The sequence below is a fragment of the Henckelia pumila genome, chromosome 3 (assembly GCF_033568475.1).
Source record: "Henckelia pumila isolate YLH828 chromosome 3, ASM3356847v2, whole genome shotgun sequence".
Taxonomy (NCBI): Eukaryota; Viridiplantae; Streptophyta; class Magnoliopsida; order Lamiales; family Gesneriaceae; genus Henckelia; species Henckelia pumila.
The window spans coordinates 91,477,580-91,500,340 of record NC_133122.1 but is presented as its reverse complement, the minus strand read 5'-3'; the positions used below and the strand labels follow the sequence as shown (position 1 = coordinate 91,500,340).

Below are 22,761 nucleotides of genomic sequence, written 5' to 3'. Positions count from 1 at the left end.
GCTCTGATACCGTTTAAATTTCACGCCCCGAGATCGAGATCTGGCGACTCTGATACCACTTAAATATCACGCCCCGAGATTGAGGAGTGTCATCGACGTTGTTTCATTTTGTCACGCCTCGAGCCTAGGCCCGCGCAACTGTATAATGGGCACCTATAGCAACTAATTCGTATTCGTCCTCGTTTTACGAAAATGATTAACTCAAATTGCTACAGAAGACCATTGTAGCCGATTATAAACTCATTTGAAATCTTTCATTGCTCCCATGTGAGACAGGGTATCAGAGTTATTACGATTTATGTATGTTAAAGGTTAAGTTATTACAATGTAAAAGTCGGGAATGAGTGATGTGGATTACATTGGACATCAGAACTATGGCAGCACGTAGAGGAAACAACAACAATGATGTCAATGATCAGAACAATGAGAATAACCAGAACAACCAGCTCTTGGCAGGATTAGCCACACTAAAGATATTCGATTCGAATTTATTCAAATACAACCATACTGTGCTTACTAATCAATGAGCACATTGTGCGTAAAACACACTAAAAGGAACTACACAAACAAGCATTATAAAATGATAACATTTTCATTCCACACACAATTCTTGCATCCGAGAGAAAATAGAGATTCTACTAATTCAGTCAGCCCCAAGTCAAAAAATTGAAAGTCATTACAAATTCAAAGAATGTAAGCAAAGTTTACAAACACAGGATAGCAGTCAACAATACATAGTTAACAGCATATTGGGCACTGAATTAAACCATTCTCATTACAGTCACTACACTTCACATTTTTCTTCCCATCTTCACCCAAAACCTTGCAACTCCCACTACACTCAACGCACAACACGAACCGGATCCCCGCACATCCGACACACTCGAGCGACGCCCTCGGGATCCCAGCGAGCAAAATGTCTAGTTTACCCTCCTCATCCAGCTTGACAATTTCATCGGCTCCACCAATCAACCTGCCCTTCACAAAAACTAGTGGTACTTTCACTTCCTTGCTTTTCATTAGTCCTCTGAGTTCTTCCTTGAAGGCCGAGTGCATCGATATGTCGCGTTCGAACAATTGAATGTGGTGTGATTCGATTATTGATCTAGCGATGTTACATTCCTCGAAGGTTTTCCTAATACCCCTCAACGTGGTTGTGTATATGATGACCGAGTTTTTCCCCCCCGGTGGGCATTTTTCTTTGTACAACTCGAGGATCGAATCTGAATCCCGGGAGATCCTGTCCGCTCGTGAAGTCAAGCACGATCCAACCGAAACCATTTTCTTGATCTGTTCTGCTTCTTCAGAAACCTCTTTCTCAAAAGATGCAACAAGTTGAGGATCAAATAATGGTCCTAAACTCCTCTTGGATGTAACAGCCCCGGAATCAACCCTGAAACTATCGCATCTCTTCGTAGTTGGACTTCCTTTAATCGAAGCCCATAATCTCGGAGATGGCTTCCTAGAACTCCCCTTCAACTTATTGCTGTCCTTCAACACGGTTTTCGGGCTATTTTCGGATGACCCCATTTCACCATTACCTCTTCCCTTGTTCTCCTTGCCACCAAACTTTTTCGACGTTCTAGGAGAACCCATTTGGTTCAAAAACTTCAGAGGACTTCGAGTATCGATTTCGGAAAAACCACGTGGAAATATCCTCGATCTTGGGCTTTTCTTGGCCTGAACTGCATTCGGAACTTCTTCTTCTAGCCCTTCCATCAACTCCCAAGCATTAATGACCTCGGAAGGCTCTTCCCGAGGCGGTGATTTCTCTATGTCGACCGAGCATTCTTCGATCCCTTGTTCTTGCTTCAAATCTTGTTTCTGGTGCTGGTTTTCTTTGTCGAGTTTCAGTACACCGTAAGTGCTTGAAGTGAGAGAAACAACATGGTCAGCGCAATCTACATTATTGTATGCATTTTCAAGCTCTAATTCTTTCCTAATCAGTTTCGATGAAACACAACCCATTTGATTCTCGGAAGTGGGGGATTGTTTCAGGTGGTTTTTTGAAATTTGTTCTGTTTTTTAAGACATCGAAGAAAAAAAAAAAACCGTTGCCTCCGCCACAGAGGGCCAACGGTCAGAAAATTCGAAAAAGACTTATCAGTAAAATTTTAAGAAACTCCTCTTGTTTCTAGTAATTATAAAACTTATTCTAAAGATTCTAATAATTGCACGACGGGCCCACAGTCAATCGCTGAAAAAGGTAAAGGTTAATTAATATACACAAAATTGGTCTCTTTATTAATAATTACTATGACTAAACGGTATATTTGAATATTTATTATTAATTGTTAAAGTACAATTATACGAAATTTGGAATATATAATATATTAATGCTCGACCCACCCCCGATTCATGTGTAAATAATACATAAATTCTATAATGTATTCCATGAATAGTAATGAATTACAGACAATCAATATTATGTTGCTTCTCATCAAATACAATGCAATAATGACGCAGTTTTATTTGGAATGGTAATCTGCGGGATATTGAGGATGTCTTTCTCATCCTTGTCCAATAATCCAAAATGGGGTATAAATAAATTTTTTGGACCCGATTAAATAAATGAATTATTGGGTATGAGAATTTTCGGGTTTAGGGATTAAAGTGAATGTAATAACATCATACTCATACCTGATACGAATACCTACTTAAATATATATATATATATATATATATATATGCATATAAACATTTGTATTTATTTTTATAAAAGAAATTTTAATTTTAATTTAATTTTTTTGAATGATGGTGGTTGGATGGAAGAAAATTATGAGTATAAAGCTAATATTGTTTTTGTAGGATAATTTATTTGAATAAATTATTTATAATATGTTTATTATTTTTTATATGATGTTTAATTTGTTATTTTTTATCTTTAACTTTTTCTTATGATTTCTTAAGAATTTGGTAAATAAGAATAATTTTATATAATTCAATTTTGAAAAATATATATATACAATTTTACGTAGGTGGTAATAGAGTATTTGAGTATGAATATCTGATCCTTTGATGGATATGAGTATGGGGATGAAAGTTCAATATTCTACTTGGATGATGATGAGAATGAGAATGGATATGGGGGTGGATACAATAAATGGAGATGTGCATCGAGACATTGAATCATACTCAAATCCGATCCATTGTCATCCATAGTCTACTCCCACCAGTGCTCCACGTTTGAGAGAAAATTTATTGAAAAAATCTCTTTCACGAAAATCTTCCCCCTCCCAATTTCGGTAATCCAACAACAGTTTCCCTCCCCCAATTTTGATAATTTATATTTATATGTTATTTTCTCATTATCAGATTCTCACTAACATATTCTCTCTAGATCTGTCAAATTGGGTTGGGCTCGCTGGGTTGGTCAACTCCGCCCTTCTATATAGGCGGATCGGGTTGACAAATTTCAAACCCACCTAAATGGTGGACCGGCCCGCTCTGCCCCACTCCACTCCGCCAAGTGATGGGTTGTGGGCCAGCCTGCCCCAACCCGCCAAATATAACAAAAAATTGGCTAGTCTGCCCACCTTGCACTACTAAATACACGGGTCTGCCCACCCTGCACTGCTAGGTACAAATTTCCATCGACTCAACGTTTTGATGGGTTATGACTCAATTTGATTTTTTCCCAGATCAAAGGCCAATGACTCAATCCATCTGGGTCTCATATTATTTAAATATTTATTTGGAAACTTTATCAAGACCTATAAATTCCTAAAAGTTCATAAGAGGCTCAATCTAATTAAACTCTTCGACTATCTATAAATAGGTTTTGTCTATGCTGCCCATTCGGAGTGCCCGAATGGGGATCCTAACGTTCCATTTTTTATTTTATTTTTGCATTTGAGATGTTCACATGAACATCTCAAATGCCAAAAACAAAATCCGTTGGATTCTAGCATAGACAGACCCCTATAAATAGTCAAGTACTCTCATTGTTAAGGTATGTTCTCTATAGTCACATGCTCTAGTTCTTTAGAACTTTTATTGGGTAAATACTGACTTGAGAATCGAAGTGTCTTCGCCAAACAACCCCCGGCGCCACTCACTTTGCTTTGTGATGCAGGTAACAACCTACGAAGTTTGTTCTCCGGAACCGTTTGAGTATTAATCCGGTCACCCGGATCTCCACAAATTACCAAGATTTTCTCCAATCAGATAATATCAATTTTACATCAGCTTGGGGCCGTCTTTGGGAACCTGTTCAATGCATCATTGAGAATTCATACTCCATCACAAATATCTCAAGAAAATAATTGTAATGGAGACCCACCTCCCATCTCCAAACCACCGACTGGATTTAGTTTCACCTAGGAAACGTTAAAAACAATAATTGAAGGAACAGCCGCACGTGCAGCGACTGAAGAGATCGCTCAATTTGTTGCATCCTGTCAACGCTGAAGCACCGACAAGAGAGATCAAAGTGGAGGCACCTCATCTCATGAACTCGGTAACAAAGACCGAAGAAAATCGCGTCAAAAACAAATGACAAAGATCCCGAGGGAACTAAAAAAAACACGACTCTCAAATAAGGGGAACCAAGTAGCCAAACAGTTCACGACCACTCCAAAGAAGACAAAACCACCAATCCAACCTTAGGATATAGGTCTTACAAAATATCGACGGAGAAAATTTGTCAGCAATTCTCCCTACGCGTCGGAGCCCCTTCACCAACGCTATTTGATAAGTGCAATTTATGCACTTAATTTATATATGCTTTGAATTGGCTTTTGTGATTTATCAAGTGGATATTATGTGTATTAGTTGTTGTTTTTGTGAGTTGCAAGGATTGGTGCAAAAGTAGCAAGAAGAAGCGGAAGGATGCATTATGGAGTATCAACTTCAGAAAATTACTGGGAATTATTAAGGCATCAAAATCCGATCTCCACCGTTCATAATAAAGTTAGGATGTTTTTAAGCTACTGTTAAAATTTCAACTCAATCCGACAATTAGATAATGAGATATGATTTTTTGAAAATTATCGCGCGTTGTAGATTTTCATACCCGAGAGGCATGCGCGGGCGCGCCTAACCTCACGCGCGGGCATGCATGATGAGAAATTTTGAGCATCCAGGAGACAGAATCACATGCGCGGGTGCCCTTCTCTTCAGGCGCGGGCGCGCCATCGCGAAAGTCAGTTTTTTGGGTTTTTCGGGAAGGAAACCTTCGGACTTTCGTGGGCTTTTATTTATTGGATTTAAAGCACATATAAATGGGATTCTTTTGCACACAAATGAAGGAGAAGCAGCCGCACATCAGAGGAGAATCACATGCACGATCGAGAGAGAAATTTGAGGAAAAAATCTGCGCAAACTTGAAGAGAAAATTTGGAACAAGGAAGAAGATCGCGTTATCCGGACACGACATCGCATCTTTGGATTTGTTTTCTTTATCTTTTGTCATTAAACTTTGATTTGATGTCTAGTTTCATGAATATGAATTGTTTTTGCAATATTTGATTATGAACTAAATTTTTAGAGTCTAGAGGGACGATGAAACCTGGTGTAGACTCTTCTACGAGTTTTTGATATTTTTGGATTGAATTCTAGTAGATTAATTGTTTTTCTAGATTTGATTGTCTTTTCAATTACTTGATCAATAAAATTGATTTTTTATATTTATTTGAAATTCGGCACTTGGGAGAAGGGATTTTGAATAGGACTAATAGAAATTACACTGTTAATTGTTTATATAACTCGGGAGAGTATATATCATTAATGAAGCCTTAGGAAGAATATCGTTTTTCACATATCACTAAGACTAAATTTTTAATAGGGATATTCGAATTGAATCTTAGTTGATACACATTATTTGTTGCTCGGGAGAGGGAAATAATATAATTAAGTGTTCTTGGCTATTAATTGAATGGAATTCATGAAGATAAATTAATTAGGAGTAGTTGTTGTCGAAACCAGGTGAAATCTGAACCTCTAGACCATTTATTCTTTCATTGATATTTCTCGGAAAATTGTGCGCATTCTACTAAAAATCCATTGCTTATTTTTATTTATTGAAAAGCTTCTGATCATTAATTTTCTGAATAAAATTAGGACCATTTTAATTATAAGTACTAGATAATTTTATATTACTCCTCGTGGGAACGATACTCTATTCACTATTATATTAAAACTTGACGCTCGTACGCTTGCAAGCATTTTTCACAACAAGTTTTTGGCGCCGTTGCCGGGGAGTAAATTTTGATTTTGTTTAGTCTTGTTATCAATTAGTCTAAGTTTTAATTTAGAGTTTTTATTTTATTTTAAGTTACTAATTGATTTCTTCTTATTTTTAAATTGCAGTTTATGCGACGATCTCAAAGTGCAAATTCTTTACTTTTTGATCTGGAGATCGAGCGCACTACACGTGCTTTGAGAAGAATTAGAAGAGAAGAAGTCAATAACATGGCTGAATAGAATGTGAATCAAGCTCCCCTGGTGCCTATCAGAGATCACTTCAAGCCGACGATCCAGACTCACTATTCTGGAATCGCTCGAGGGACCATTAACGCCAACAATTTTGAACTGAAGCAGTTGTTGATCAACATGGTTCAACAGAACCAATTTAATGGGAGCGTCACTGCTGATCCTCACCTAAACCTACGCACTTTCTTGTAAATATCTGATACAATAAAAATTAATGGTGTGTCTGAGGATATTATACGTTTACGCTTGTTTCCTTTTTCTCTCAGGGATCAAGCAAGGAGTTGGTTGCAGTCACTGCCGCTAGGTAGCATTACTACATGGGAGGATATGGCGGTCAAATTTCTTGCAAAATATTTTCCACCTGCCAAGTCCACCCAACATAAAATTGAAATCAGCACTTTCCGGTAGATGGACTCTAAACAGCTCTACGAGGCGTGGGAAAGGTACAAAGATTTACTTAGAAGTTGTCCTAACCACAATTTTGCAGATTGGGAACAGATCGAGTGGTTTTACAACGGACTAAATGCGCCTACAAGGATGTCTGTGGATTCTGCGGCTGGAGGTACTATATTTGCGAAGGATCCCGCTCAGGCCTACGATATGCTGGAGCAGATGACGATCAATAGTTTTCAATGGCCATCTGAGCGTATGGGTGTCAAGAATCCTGCTGGAGTGTATGCAGTGGATCCTATCACTTCTATCACTGCCCAATTATCCGCACTGACTACACAGGTGGCCGCGTTGAATAAAGTGAGTGTGCTGAACTAGCAGGTGTGCCGGGTGCTATGGACAAATCTCATCATTCTGAACAAGTGCAGTACATAAATCAGAGAGGTTATGGAGGCTACAGAGGTAATCCTGCTACAAATAATTATCACCCGAGTTTGTGAAATCACAAAATTTTTTCATATGCTAACAATAATAATGTGTTGAATCCTCCGGGGTTCATTACAAATAAGGGTAAAGGTAAGCCTCCGTTAGAGGATGTTGTTAGTACTTTCGTGTAGGAATCGAGTAAGAGGATGGCAAGGACTGAGACGAGCCTAGACAGCCTAGAGACGCATGTGGCCAACAAGGGCGCGGTGTTGCAATCCATGGAGAATAGCATTGGACAATTGGCGAACGCACTGAAATATAACAACCGCGAACAGTTCCCAAGTAATACTGAGGTGAATCCCATAGAACGCTGTAAAGCCATAGAGTTGAGGAGTGGGAAAGCAGTTGGAGTCCAAGAACCTTCTATTGAAGAGAAAAAAATTGAGGAAGAAGTCGAGGAGCAACAGTGTGAACCTGAGCTGAAACCGATGTACAAGCCACAACTTCCATACCCGAAGAGATTCAAGAAGAAGGCATTGGATGAACAGTTTGCCAAGTTTCTTGAGATCTTCAAGAAACTTCACATCAATATTCCATTCGCTGATGCTTTGCTGCAAATGCCAAATTATGCTAAATTCTTGAAGGAGGTGATGTCTAAGAAGCGAAAGTTGGAGGAGTTCGAGAGTGTTAACCTGACTGAAGAATGTAGTGCTATCTTACAAAAGAAGCTTCCACAGAAATTAAACGATCCAAGAAGTTTTACAATTCCTTGTATTATTGGTTCTTCTAATTTTAATAAAGCACTTTGTGATTTAGGAGCTAACATTAATTTAATGCCTTTTTCTATTTTCAGAAGTCTAGGACTTGGGGAGGTGAAGCCCACGACAATCGCATTGCAGCTCGCCGATAAATCTATCAAATATCCGCGTGGAATCATTGAGGATGTTCTGGTAAAAGTAGATAAGTTTATTTTTCCGGCGAATTTTGTTGTGTTGGATATGGATGAGGATGGAAATATGTCTTTAATTTTGGGGAGACCGTTCTTGGCTACTGCTGAAGCCAAGATTTATGTTAAGAAAGGTGCGTTGACGATGGGTGTAGACGGTGAGAAAGTTACTTTGAATGTGTTCAAGGAGGTTGAAAAACCATCCATGGAGAAGGTGTTCCTGATTGAAAAATCAAAGAAGATATAATGTTGCTGCGAAGTTGTTAGTGCTGTAAAATTGCCAAGAGAGAATAATCCGAAGTTGGTGAAGATGAAGAAAAAGAAAAAGCGATCTAAGTTCAAGAGGGTTGTTGAGTTTGTTTGGAGGGTGAAGGAGAATGGAAAAACCTCCAACAAATCGAGGGAACCGGGCTAAAAGCGGCATAGAGTCGGGCTATGGACTATAAACTAAGCGCTTCTTGGGAGGCAACCCAAGATATTTTTGTTATTTGCTTTATTTTGATTTGTTTTTATTTTTATTTTATTTTATTTTTTTTCTTTTCTTTTGTGCATGTTGATACTAGACATCAATAATAATTTTGAGTTGTGTAGGTAAAAACTTTGAAGCAGTTAAAGTTTAGACGTCACACCTGCATGAAGAGCTTTGAGTGATTAAGATGGTGTCGAGTACTGATGCTTGGTGCCCAAGGTATGTGTTCTTGTTTTGATTTACTACTGTACATTAAGGACAATGCACAATTTATGTTTGGGGGGGGGGGTGTGTGTGAAAATGGTGTGTGGGTTGAGTTAAAAGTGATGTGTATTTGTGTTGGCCTATGATGAAAATATTTTTTTGTGCTGAAAAGTTCATGTTAGCGATATTTAATCTTGAGTTCTCACTTACATGCACGAATGCCATGATTTTCGATACTCCTAGCAATTAGAGAAAAATTATGTGGATTTGTGATGTGGATTAGAGGATTTGATTCTTAACTCTTGTGATTTTTTCTTGAAACTGAGGTAGATTTTTAAGAGAACAGAAGTGATTTAGGCATTTTTGAATTCGTTGAGCCTTTTTAGCCATTATTCATTTGTTAGTCATATAAATCATGAAAAATCCAAAACAAATTGAGTAGCTAAAAAGTTCAAAGAAAAGTAATGGCGGAGAAAGTAAGGTGATGGGAGACCTTGAAAAAAAATGGATCAAAATTCTAGTCCAAATACAAGGCATAAAGATGGAGATGTATGGAGTAGAAGAAAGTTAAGACTAATGTCTGGAAATGCAAACAAAAAATTTTAGCTACTCATTATCCTGCACAAATTGAAAATATTTAATTCCCTTTTCTTTGAATAATGAGTCCTTGTTTACATTGATATACATATGGATGCTTATCTCCTTCTGATTATACTTGAGCCTAATTTTAACCGAAAAAGTCCTATTGATATTTGCAATTAGAAGTTGAACTTGGTGGAAAGTGTTTTGAAACTTGAGGGCGGGATTAATGGACATGTGAAGCTTACGGATTGCATGATTTTATCAAAAGTTGGGTGGGTAGATGATATTGGCGAAATCACACACACACGAGAACTCTTGAGAAAATTAGCCTACATGTGTATTTAATCTTAGAATGTAAAAATTCGGAGGGCGATAGATTACTCATTATTTTTTTGCTCGGGACTAGCAAAAGTCTAAGTTTGGGGGAATTTGATAAGTGGAATTTATGAACTTAATTTATATATGATTTGAACTGACTTTTGTGATTTATCGAGTGGATATTATATGTATTAGTTGTTGTTTTTGTAAGTTTCAAGGATTGGTGCAAAAGTAGCAAGAAGAAGCAGAAGGATGCATTATGGAGTATCAACTTCAGAAAACTATTGGAAATTATTAAGGAATAAAATCCGATCTCCACCGTTCATAATAAAGATTAGGATGTTTTAAAGCTACTGTCAAAATTTCAGCTCAATCCGACTTTAGATAGTGAGATATGATTTTTTGAAAATTGTCGCGCGTTGCAGATTTTCATACCAGAGAGGCATGCGCGGGCGCTCCTAACCTCACGCGCAGGCGCGCTTGATGAGAAATTTTGAGCATCCAGGAGACAGAATCACATGCGCGGGTGCCCCTCTCTTCAGACGCGGGCGCGCCATCGCGAAAGTTAGTTTTTTGGGTTTTTTTGGAAGGAAACCTTCGGACTTTCGTGGGCATTTATTTATTGGAGTTAAAGCACATATAAAAGGGATTCTTTTGCACACAATTGAAGGAGAAGCCGCCGCACATCAGAGGAGAATCACACGCACGATCGAGAGAGAAATTTGAGGAAAAAATCTGCCCAAACTTCAAGAGAAAATTTGGAACAAGGAAGACGAACGCGTTATCCGGACACGACATCACATCTTTGGATTTTTTTTCATTATCTTTTGTCATTAAACATTGATTTGATGTCTAGTTTCATGAACATGAATTGTTTTTGCAATATTTTGACTATGAACTAAATTTTTAGAGTCTAGAGGGACGATGGAACCTAGTGTAGACTCTTCTACGAGTTTTTGATATTTTTGGATTGAATTCTAGTAGATTAATTGTTTTTCTAGAATTGATTGCCTTTTAAATTACTTGATCAATAATTGATTTGTTATATTTATTTGAAATCCGGCACTTGGGAGAGGGGATTTTGAGTAGGACCAATAGAAATTACACTGTTAATTGTTTATATAACTCGGGAGAGTATATATCATTAATGGAGCCTTAGGAAGAACATCGTTTTTCACATATCACTAAGACTAAATTTTTAATAGGGATATTGGAATTGAATCTTAGTTGTTACACATTATTTGTTACTCGGGAGAGGAAAATAATATAATTAAGTGTTCTTGGTTATTAATTGAATGGAATTCATGAAGATAAATAATTAGGAGTAGTTGTTGTCGAAACCAGGTGAAATCTGAACCTCTAGACCATTTATTCTCTCATTGATATTTATCGGAAAATTGTGTGCATTCTACTAAAAATCCATTGCTTATTTTTATTTATTGCAAACCTTCTGATCATTAATTTTTTGAATAAAATTAGGACTATTTTAATTACAAGTACTAGATAATTATATATTATTCCTCGTGGGAACGATACTCTATTCACTACTATATTAAAACTTGACACTCGTACGCTTGCGAGCATTTTTCACAACACTATTCTATCTGAAACATTACCTACGGAAGTCAAAATCCCCAGCCTACCTGAGTTCGATGGAACCAGTGACCCTCAAAATCATATTGACAAGTTCTATGCAAAAGCAGATTTTTATGACATAACAGACGCTGTATATTGTAAAATATTCCGAACAACCTTATCGTGGTGAGCACTCTCGTGGTTCCATAAGTTGTCGTCTAGATCCATCGGCAACTCGGAACAACTCATCCAGCGCGTCATACAGCAATTCTAAATTAACAAAAAATTCCCAAAAACAACAGCATACATATTCACCATCATTCAGAAAGAAGAAGAAATCTTGAGAGAATATGTTCGACGATTTACTCACGCAGTTCACGAAGTCCTACACGTGAACTACGATTTGCTGTCTGGAATAATGCAGCAAAACTTGCGCCCTGGAAGGTTCAAGGAATCTATAGAATGAAAATCCCCAAACAACTAGGAGGAGCTGTTGTCCAGAGCTGGAAAATACATACGCATCGATAAAGCTGATGAGCTGCGCTCCTTGGGAAAAAGAAAGCGAGAAAAAAAATACGAAGAAATATAACGCAAGACTTTGAGTCATGCCAATCTAAAAAAACTCTACACGCAGAGGGCACACACCTGCAAACAAAAATAAATTGCATGTTGCTACTTTATTTGCTCTGCTGATCAAAACTTTTTATTTATTTCTATTTTATTTTAAGTTTAATAATAAACTTATGTTTATTTGTTTACTTTTTTTTTCAATTATATAGGAAAAAACACAGCCCCATCAACGAATTCTTAACTTACACGTCACGACCCAGGAAATCATTAAGGCTACCTATCCATCAGAGGCCTTGCCAGCCCTGCAGGACTACCTAAGCCACGATGTTATAAGAGGTCAAGATGACAAAAATAAAGTCTCGGGATACCTAACCACCTAATAAAGTGGGGTTTAGGACTTTCCCATGAGACAAAATCTTGGGAACTTGATCCATTCCTAATTACTCCATGTTAAGCACTACGTTATTTCTCCTAGAGTCAATAAAGAGTCATAGCGACTATAAACAATTCAAAAAAGTCATAGCGACTATAAGGACAAATCCAAGAAGTCATAGCGACTATAAAAAATTTCATCAAGTCATGATGAACATAAAAAAATTCACCAATTCCTAGAGTCGTAGCCCCAAGGGGTTACATTGAAAATACTTACTCTAAAGGATTGCAGGGAATGCATTCCCTCAATAGATTGCATAGAAGACAAAAATCCCAAAGGCGTTAGAAAAAATAACCTTCGAAAATATTATATGTGATTGTCCAAACGCGTCTTCCCTCAAACAAGTGTTAGAAAAAATCATCGTTTGAAAGTCTTGTTGTGATCTAAACCGACCAGAGGGATTGGGATACTCTGCCCCCTAAATGACCCATCGCGCGGTCGGTCCTATCACATGACCTCTGAATCACCAAACACAAATGCAACTTCCAGCCACGCCTTCATCATCGCCACTTCAGTAGGCACCATCTGCGACTCATCGCCATCATTGGTTTCAAAAAATCCGTCGTTGCTTTCCATTAGTGGCTTCGAACAAGCCGTCATCGTTTTTTTCCATGGCTTCAAACGAATTATCACCACCTGGAAAAAAACATTGTCGAGCGAGAATTATTAAATTCTTAAGACATCAACTTATTGGGTTCATTGATATTTCCTCGTCATGAAATACTGAAACTTCTGAATAAATAGAGTCACATATTTGAGTCACATGATCTAAATTTACAAATCTAAATTCGTGATTCCGTAGACTATGTCATTACATAATATATACTATAATATTCAGAAAAACATAACAACAAACAATAATTATAAATTAACATAAAAGAAGCCAAATATGTGTATATGCATATGTGTGTATATGCATGTATCTATAAATCTCTCGCACGGCCCAAGGACTTCTTCACTGCCTCGTCACTGCTACATCGTCGCCTAATCGCCGCCGCGCATCGCCCCCTCCTTCCTCTCAAATCTACCATCGTTATTGCTTGCTTCTTCTTCTTCGTAGATCGCGCCGCTTCCCTCCTCCCAGATCCGCCTCGCCACGCACCTCCCCCTCTCAGATCTGCTTCGCCGCACCCTCCCCCTCCAGATCTGCTCGCTATAGCGTATCCTTCCTCTCTAAGCTCAGCCTTCGCGCCTCCTTCTTCTCCAACAACAACCGTCGCATTGTTTTCTTCTCAAATGCACAGCCTCCGCCCACCGTTCCACTCTAGCCGCCCCCGTCGTCGCCGCCCCTCTTGTCGTCGACCGTTAATGGAACAAAAGTACTATGAGATGGTGGATAGAAAGATAGGTAAGGATACACACACATATGCATACACAATAAACGTTGCAAATTGGAGAGGAGAGAGGAGAGGAAAGTTTTCATACATTACCAAAAGTAAAGGAGCATGATGAGAAAATAGATTTGTACCTGCCATGTGAATCTGGTTGATTTTGTTTCCTCTATTTACATTTGGAACACGATCACGTGAATGCTGAAATAAAAAAATTCAAAAACAATATTGAGTTAGTAAGTTGTGATGAAAACACTCCGGTGTTAAATTTATAATGGTAGTAGCAGCCAGAGTTCTACTGCAATTCTACGATAATTATTTAGATAGGACTCTGATTCCTACCATATTCAGTACAATTAGGACTGTGTTTTCTACTATCTGCAGAAAAGTGAACCACCATCCTACTGCAATTATTCCAAAAAATTATTTCGAAAACTCCTACTCTCGGTCATCTCGGAGCGCACGACACGCCCAAGAGTGGGGGGCCTATGATGGGTTACGACCCAAATTTATTATCTCTTGTAATCATACTACTGCTACATGTCTACTGGCAGACTACTCCGGAAATTCCTACTCTCGACCATCTCTACTAAACAATACATGACCGAGAGTAAGGGGCTTATGATGGGTTATGTACGGTCCATAAAGTCCACTAGCTTAATCATGATAAATTAATTTAAATTATATGATTTAATGAATGTTATCTAGAAAATTTAATTGTTATGTTTAATTATGTGATTTATTTCCATGCCTGAAATTTTATGTGTTATGATGTTATTTTAAAAGTTTTCAGGTTTGGTATTTAATTCAAGACCATAGGAACGAAGCTAGCCTCCAAAAAGAGTTGAGAAAAATATTTTATTTAATAAAGTTTAAGTGGATGCAGTGTATTTTTTTTAAATGAGGAGAGTTAAAGTATTTTTTAAAACATTTAATTGTAATTAATGGTCCGTGTTAGGAGCCCATTAGTCACAAAATTTTAAGCGTTCAAAATCCTTGTATTTCTCTCATCTGGAATGATTACTCTTCTCTTCCCCAATCTCCCTCTCACGTTCAAACGCAAGGCTAGGGTTCTTCAAATTCTCGAGGCTAGATTGTTCCACAGACAAGGTTAAATCCAAGAAAATGTTTCAGGTATATTTTTACTGTTTTGAAACTCATTCAAGAGTATATGTATTTTCAAGGGAAACCCTAGGCGATTCATTGTTGATTTATGCATGATTTCTTGAAAATTTATGAGTATATTGCTTAATTGTGACACATAAAGCACTCCTGATGTTTTTGGTTCAAGTTTATCGAGGTTTAAATAATTTTGAAGTGAGAAATAAGAATCTTTAGGTAAAAAGTTGAAGAAGATTTTTGGTTCAAATCTTTGAATGGTTGAGTGTTTTTGGTTTGATTTCTTTTGAATTTTTAATTGCGTTGGATGGTATTTTTGATGGAAAAATATTCCAAAACATTTTAGGATCAAAAAAGACATAAAAAATATGAAAAACAGGTGAATTCATGCCCTGCACGAAGTCCTGCTCGTTCAGGACGCCGCGGCAGCGCGCTCGCGTTGCTATTGCGCGGGGCGCAGTTGGTTCGGAATGGGGCCCCATATTTTTGATGTTTTGAGTCCTAAAAATCATGTTTATGATATTTTAATTATTTTGAAAAATTTTTATGGAAATATTTCAAGTTTTCGATGCCGGGATGGATGGAATGCCTCACGTGGATCGGTTAAGTTATGTATGGAATGTTTATGTAATTTTCTCATGAAAGATAATTTTTTCATGAAATGTTTTGAAGTATTTATTCATGTTAACATCACGATAAGTTTTAAGAGCATGGTTTTACGAAGTTATGAGATGTGTGACGATGACATGATATGTTAGGATATGTTAAGATGAATGATACCATACATGAAAAATATTTTGATGATTTATGCGTTTTGTGGTGATTACACGAGGTATGCAATTCGAGATGAGCTCGGGAGCGGCTATCCAAACATGGCTCACGGGATGGTTACATGGGGTATGCACTTCGGGATGAGCTCCAAAGAGGCTATCCAAAGAATGAAAGTTACGGGCGTAATGTCATATGCTTGTTGTACAACAGAAAACTGCGAATGATTCATTATGATGGTTACCACAATCCACATACTTCATCACCCCAAATATTTTATGTTATGGTTACATCAAGATGCGTTCATGTTAAGTTTTGCATAAAAGTTTAAGTTAATGCTTTTCTCATTTAAAATTTTAGGAAACATCATTTTTATTCATTATTCTTGCTGAGTATATAGACTCACTATACATGAATGGTGCAGGTGACAAGGATATCGATACCTTCATCAATGACTATGTTGGTGGACATGAAGAGGAGCCGGGGGTCAGTCCAGGGGGCGATGCATGAATGCGATGTTTTATGTTGGGAGTTGATCAAACAATATTTTGATGGTTTTGTTGAGGGGAAAAACAAGTTTTATTATTTATTTTGATGGCCAAGTTTGGCAATGATTGAAAAATTTTTATTGCATTATTTCTGTTGCACTTTTTAATACCCTTATTTATTGAAGAAGATGTTTGTTTCCGCAAAATTTTTAAATTCCGCAAACTTTTAAGTATGAATTTTTGAGTGATGTTCCGATTGAGAAAAAATGGGATGTTACAGCTTGGTATCAGAGAAGTTTGCTCTTGGATTTATCGAACGCATGCATACTTGCCACGGCCCTATGCTTTGTCTTCATGTCTGTAAGTTTTTTTTTATGTTATGGATGATTTAAGATGCATGATAGTATGTACGATTTAAGAGTTATGCATGTTTCAAGTATGTTGTTTATGTTTAAAACGTGATTGAGTATGTGGACTATGTTGGACATCAGGAACATGACTACCCGTAGAAACCCGAATAATGAGAGCGATCAAAACAACCAGAACAACTAGCTTCTGGTCGGGTTGGCAAATCTGTTGCAAGAAAAGAGTAGAGGCAAAGGGGCACAGATTCAGCAGGTAATCCAGTGCAGGCAGGTGGCAGAAATAACAATCAACCTAAAATAACCAATCCGATCTTCAAAAAATTTAAGGATCTAGGGTCACCGAAATTTAATAGAGGGGCTGATCCCATTGTAGCATAGGAGTGGGTGTAGTCGCTGGAGACCATTTTTGATTACATGCAGCTCAGCGTTGCAGATCGTGTGAGGTGCGCTAACTTTATGTTTCGGGATGATGCCCGGGTTTGGTGGCAGGGAACCTATTTTGCTTTGGATATGACTACTTTGACTTGGAAGGGATTCAGAGATGTGTTATATGGGAAATAATTTACTTTCAGCACCAGAACCAGACTTTCCAGGGAGTTTGTGGAGCTTCGCCAAGGGAGCATGTCCATTGCTGAGTATGTGACAAAGTTTTAAAGGAGGCGATAATTTGTGCCCATTATTTCTGGAAATCCCGCAGAGGAGCTCAAGCATTTCATAGAGTGTTTGAATGGCTCCATTCACCGTGACGTCAGATTAAGTGGGGCAACCACCTACCGAGCAGCAGTTGGCAAGGCTATGCTATCTGAGAAGGACAAGAATGACATTATTAACGAATCACAGGAGAACAGAGTTAGCTATTAGGGGATAGACCAAAAGGGGCCTAGTGAGAAGAGGCCATACCAAGCTCCAACTCAGAGGGGACCGTAGCAACATCAACACCTGAACCCCAATCAGACGCAACATCAGGGATAGGATTAGCTGACCGCCAATGCTCCAAAGACGACAAATGTACCTATCTATCAGAAATGTGGGAAGCCTATAAAAAGAAGAGTGTTTGCTTTGACGCACGATCAAGTTGATTCGGATTCTGCAATCGTCACAGGTATGATTTGTATTGCTGAATTACCTGCTATTGTGTTGATAGATACGGGAGCTACGCACTCTTTTATGTCTGCTAAATTTATGATGAAATTGGGAATTTTTCCGGATAAGTTTGTCTCGGGGTTTAGTGTGTTGTTGCCTTCAGGGAAGAATTGAAGAGTAACAGTGTGGTAAGGGATTGTAAGATTCAAATGAAAGCTTTATAGTTGGTTGAAAATTTCATTGTTTTTGAGATGGCAGATTTTGATGTGATCTTTGGGATGGACTGCTTGTTTTGGCATGGGGCTATTATTGATTGCAAGCAGAGAACAGTCTCTTTGAATGTTTAGAATGGAAACCATTTGTGTTCCTTTCTGCAGAGGAGCATGCCATGTGTCATTCCAGCAAATAAGGCATGGAAAATGTTTAATAAGGGTTGTACAGGTTTTCTAGCAAGCCTAACTGGTGATCAGGAGATGCAGCGACCGAAACTTGAAGAGGTAGAAGTGGTGAAAGATTTCCCGAAGGCTTTTTTCGAACCATGTTGCGGGATTTCCTTTAGTCAGAGAAGTTGAATTCGTGATAGAGTTCTTACCTAGAACCAAGCTAGCCTTGAAAGCACCGTACATGTTAGCACCGACTGAGATGAAAGAACTGAAAGGTCAGTTGCAATGGTTGTTGGATAAGGAGTTCACCAGACCGAGTGTATCACCATGGGAGTCACCTGTGTTGTTTGTTAAGAAGAAGGATGAGTCAATGAGGTTGTGCATTGAATACAGAGAGCTGAATCGAGACAGTGAAGAACAGATATCCCTTTCTAGGGATAGATGATCTGTTTGAGCAATTGCAGGGAGCGGTGGTGTTCTATAAAATTGATCTACCATCAGGCTACCATCAACTGAAGGTGAAGGATGAAGACGTGCATAAGACAACATTTAGGACTCGATATGGCCACTATGAGTTCTTGGTAATGCCGTTTGGGTTGACCAATGCACCAGCAGTGTTCTTGGATTTTATGAACATGGTGCTTCAACATTTCGTGGATCAGTTTGTCATCGTCAGCACTTGTCTATAGTGTTGCAGAATCTGAAGGAGAAGAACATGTATTCTAACTTCAGTAAGTGTAAATTTTGGCTTGAGAAAATTGCATTTTTGGGTCATATAGTTTCAGCTAAGGGAATTGAGGTGGATCCGTCTAAGGTGGAAGCAGTTCGGAAAGGGTTACTCCAAAGAATGCTACAGAGATACGAAGTTTCTTGGGTTTAGCAGGCTACTACAGGCGGTTTATTTAGGATTTCTCCAAGATTGCTATACCATTGACATCTCTAACCCGAAAAGGCGTGAAGTTCGTGTGGTCAGAGCAGTGTGAGAAACATTTCGCAGAGTTGAAGGAAAGATTAATGTCAGCACCAATGCTAGCAATTCCAGAAGGAACATGTCATTTTGTGGTTTATACCGACGCTTCAAAGAGTGGATTAGGGGTTGTTCTGATGCATGATGATAAGGTGATAACTTATACATCTCGACAGCTGAACATTCATGAGAAAAACTACCCGACTCATGATCTTGAGTTGGCTACTGTTGTATTTGCTTTGAAGCAGTGGAGACATTATTTGTATGGTGAGACGTGCCAGATTTTCACCGATCACAAGAGTCTAATGTAATTCTTCACTCAGAAGGAGTTGAATATGAGACAGAGACGGTGGCTGGAATTGGTGAAGGACTACGACTGTGACATTAGATATCATCCAGGTAAGACTAATGTAGTAGCAAATGCATTGACTCGCAAGTCTGCGATATTGAATCAGTTGACAGTTCAACACGAGTTAATTGCAGATTTTGAGTGGATGAAATTGAAGATATCTGAACCACAGAGGTAGGCACTCTATCAGCCTTAACAGTAGTGCCAAGTTTGCTTGATAGAATTCGAGCAAGCCAAGCTTCTGATGAACAATTTATGGCATGGAGGAATAGAGATGAGGCTAAGAGTGGTACCCTGTATACCGTCAAGGATGAAATTGTTCATCACAAAGGTAGAATTTGGGTACCAGCAGTAGACTCACTCAGATTAGAGGTGATTACTGAAGCTCATACTATTTCGTATTCTCTTCATCTAAGGAGTACGAATATGTATAAGGACCTGCAATCCTTATATTGGTGGCTAGGTCTGAAGAAGGATATTGTAAGATTTGTTAGTGAATGTTTGACATGTCAGCAGGTGAAGATTGAGCATCAAAGACAGCAAGACTTATGAAACCGTTTATCCATATAGAAGTGGGAAGATGTCACTATGGATTTTGTGGTAGGATTGCCAGTTACACCGTGAAGAATGAACTCAATTTTGGTGATAGTTGATAGGCTAACGAAGTCAGCTCATTTTCTACCAGTCAGGAATAATTTCTCGATGAATCAGTATGCAGAGCTGTACATTCAAGAAATAGTCAGATTGCATGGAGTTTCAGCGAGAATAGTTTCTGACGGAGATCCTAAGTTTACCTCAAATTTCTGGGGAAGTTTACACCGAGGGTTGGGAACAAAGTTAGCTTTCAGAACAGCTTTACACCCTCAGACAGATGGTCAATCAGAACAAGTGATCCAGATACTCGAAGACATATAGAGGGCTTGTATGATCGACTTTGGAGAAAATTGGGAGTCAAAATTGCCTTTAGTGGAGTTCACCTATAACAATAGTTATTAAGAAACTATTGGCATGGCTTCATATGAGGCCTTGTATGAGAGAAGATGTAGAACTCCCTTGCATTGGGATGAAGTTGGAGAGAGAGCTGTTGTAGGACCAGAGAATGTGACTCAGATAGTGGATTTGATAGCTAAGATCAGGGACAGGATGTTGACATCACAAAGTCGACAAAATAGTTATGCCGATCAGAGGCGTAGGGATTTTGAGTTTGAAGTAGGTGACAATGTGTTCTTAAGGGTGTCACCATGGAAGGGTGTTATAAGGTTTGGGAAGAGAGGTAAATTGAGTCCGAGATACATAGGACCTTTCGATATCCTAGAGAACTTGTAGGGTGTGCACAATGTCATCCATATCTCCATGCTGAGAAAGTATGTGGCGAATCTTCCCATGTTATTTGCCATGAGCCAGTGGAATGGATGCCAGACTTGTCCTACGAGGAGATGTCTATTCAAATCTTAGACATACAAGTTAGTAGGTTGAGGAATAGAGAGATCCCAATGGTAAAAGTACTATGACGCAACCAATTACTTGAGGAAGAAACATGGGAAACCGAGCGGGATATGCGAGCACTCTATCCTGAGATGTTTGCTAAATCAAATTTCAAGGATGAAATTCTTTTAAGGAGGGTGGAGTTGTAAGGTCATAAAAGTCCACTAGCTTAATCACAATAAATTAATTTCAATTATATGATTTAATGCATGTTATCTAAAAAATTTAATTGTTATGTTTAATTATGTGATTTATTGCCATGCCTGAAATTTTATGTGTTATGATGTTATTTTAAAAGTTTTCAGGTTTGGTATTAAATAATGGACCGTAGGGACAAAGCTAGCTTCCGAAAATAGTTGAGAAAAAAATTGTATTTAATTAAGTTTAAGTGGATGTAGTGTATTTTATTAAATGGGAAGATTTAAAGTATTTTTTAAAACTTTTAATTGTAATTAATGGGCTGTGTTGGGAGCCCATTAGTCACAAAATTTTAAGCGTTCAAAATTCTTTTATTTCTCTCACCTTGAACGCTTACTCTTCTCTTCCCCAATCTCCCTCTCAAGTTAAAACGCAAGGTTAGGGTTTTTAGATATATCGAGGCTAGATCGTTCCGCAGACCAGGTTAAATCCAAGCAAACGTTTCAGACAAGTTTTTACTGTTTTGAAACCCATTCAAGAGTTTATGTATTTTCAAGGTAAACCCTAGGCGATTGATTGTTGATGTATGCATGATTTCTTGAAAATTTATGAGTATGTTGCTTAATTGTGATACGTGAAGCATTCCTGATGTTTTCGGTTTAATTTTATCGAGGTTTAAATGATTTTGAAGAGAGAAATTAGAACTTTTGGGTAAAAAGTTGGAGAAGATTTTTGTTCAAATCTTTGAATGGTTGAGTGTTTTTGTTCGATTTATTTTGAAGTTTTAAGCGTTGGATGGTATTTTTGATGAATAAATGTTCCAAAACATTTTAGGTTTGAAAAAGGACGGAAAAATAATGAAAAACAGGAGGAGTCGGGCCTTGTGCGCGATGTCCTGCTCATGCAGGACTTTTCTACAGCGCACGCTGCTACCTCACGGCCGCGCTGATGCACCAGCGCAGGCGCGGGGGCGCCACCGGAGTGGCTCGCCCTCGCAGTTGGTTCGAAATAGGGTCCCATATTTTTGATGTTGTGAGTCCTAAAATTCATGTTTATGATATTTTAATACATTTTAATTATTTTGAATAATTTTTATGGAAAACATTCAAGTTTTCGTTGTCCCTAACGGACGGAATGCCTGACGTGGATCGGTTAATTAATGTATGGCATGTTTATGTAATTTTCTCATGAAAGCTAATTTTCTCATTAATGTTTTGAAGTATTTATGCATGTTAACATCACGATATGTTTTAAGAGCATGGTTTTACGAAGTTACAAGATGTGTGACGATGACATGATATGTTAAGATATGTTAAGATGAATGATACGATACATGAAAAATATTTTGATGATTTATGCGTTTTGTGGTGATTACACAGGGTATTCACTTCGGGATGAGCTCCGTAGCGGCTATCCAAACATGGCTCACGGGATGGTTACACGGGGTATGCACTTCGGGATGAGCTCCGAAGCGGCCATCCAAAGAATGAAAGTTATGGGCGTAATGCCATATGCTTGTTGTACAACAGGAAACTGTGAATGACTCATTATGACGGTTACCACAATACACACTTCATCACCCCCAAATATTTTATGTTATGGTTACATCAAGATGCGTTCATGTTAAGTTTTGCATGAAAATTTAAGTTAATATTTTTCTCATTTAAAGTTTTAGTAAAAGTCCTTTTTATGCATTATTCTTGCTGAGTCTGTAGACTTACTATACTTGAATAGTGCAGGTAGCGAGGATATCGATACCTTTATTGATGACTATGTTGGTGGACATGAAGAGGAGTCGGGGGTCGATCAAGTGGGCGATGCATGAGTGCGATGTTTTATGTTGAGAGATGATCAAACAATATTTTGATGGTTTCATGTTGGCCATGTTTGGAAAAGTTTGAAGAATTTTTATTGCATTATTTCTGTGGCACTTTTTAATA

General features: G+C 38.1%; 1 protein-coding gene across 1 annotated transcript; it reads right to left on the bottom strand.

Moving 5' to 3' along the window:
• Positions 1–738: 738 nt before the first annotated feature.
• Positions 739–1,968, bottom strand: LOC140893516 (uncharacterized protein At3g28850-like). The gene has a single exon (XM_073302601.1). The coding sequence runs from the start codon at positions 1,966–1,968 to the stop codon at positions 739–741; it is 1,230 nt and encodes a 409-aa protein (XP_073158702.1).
• Positions 1,969–22,761: the final 20,793 nt, after the last annotated feature.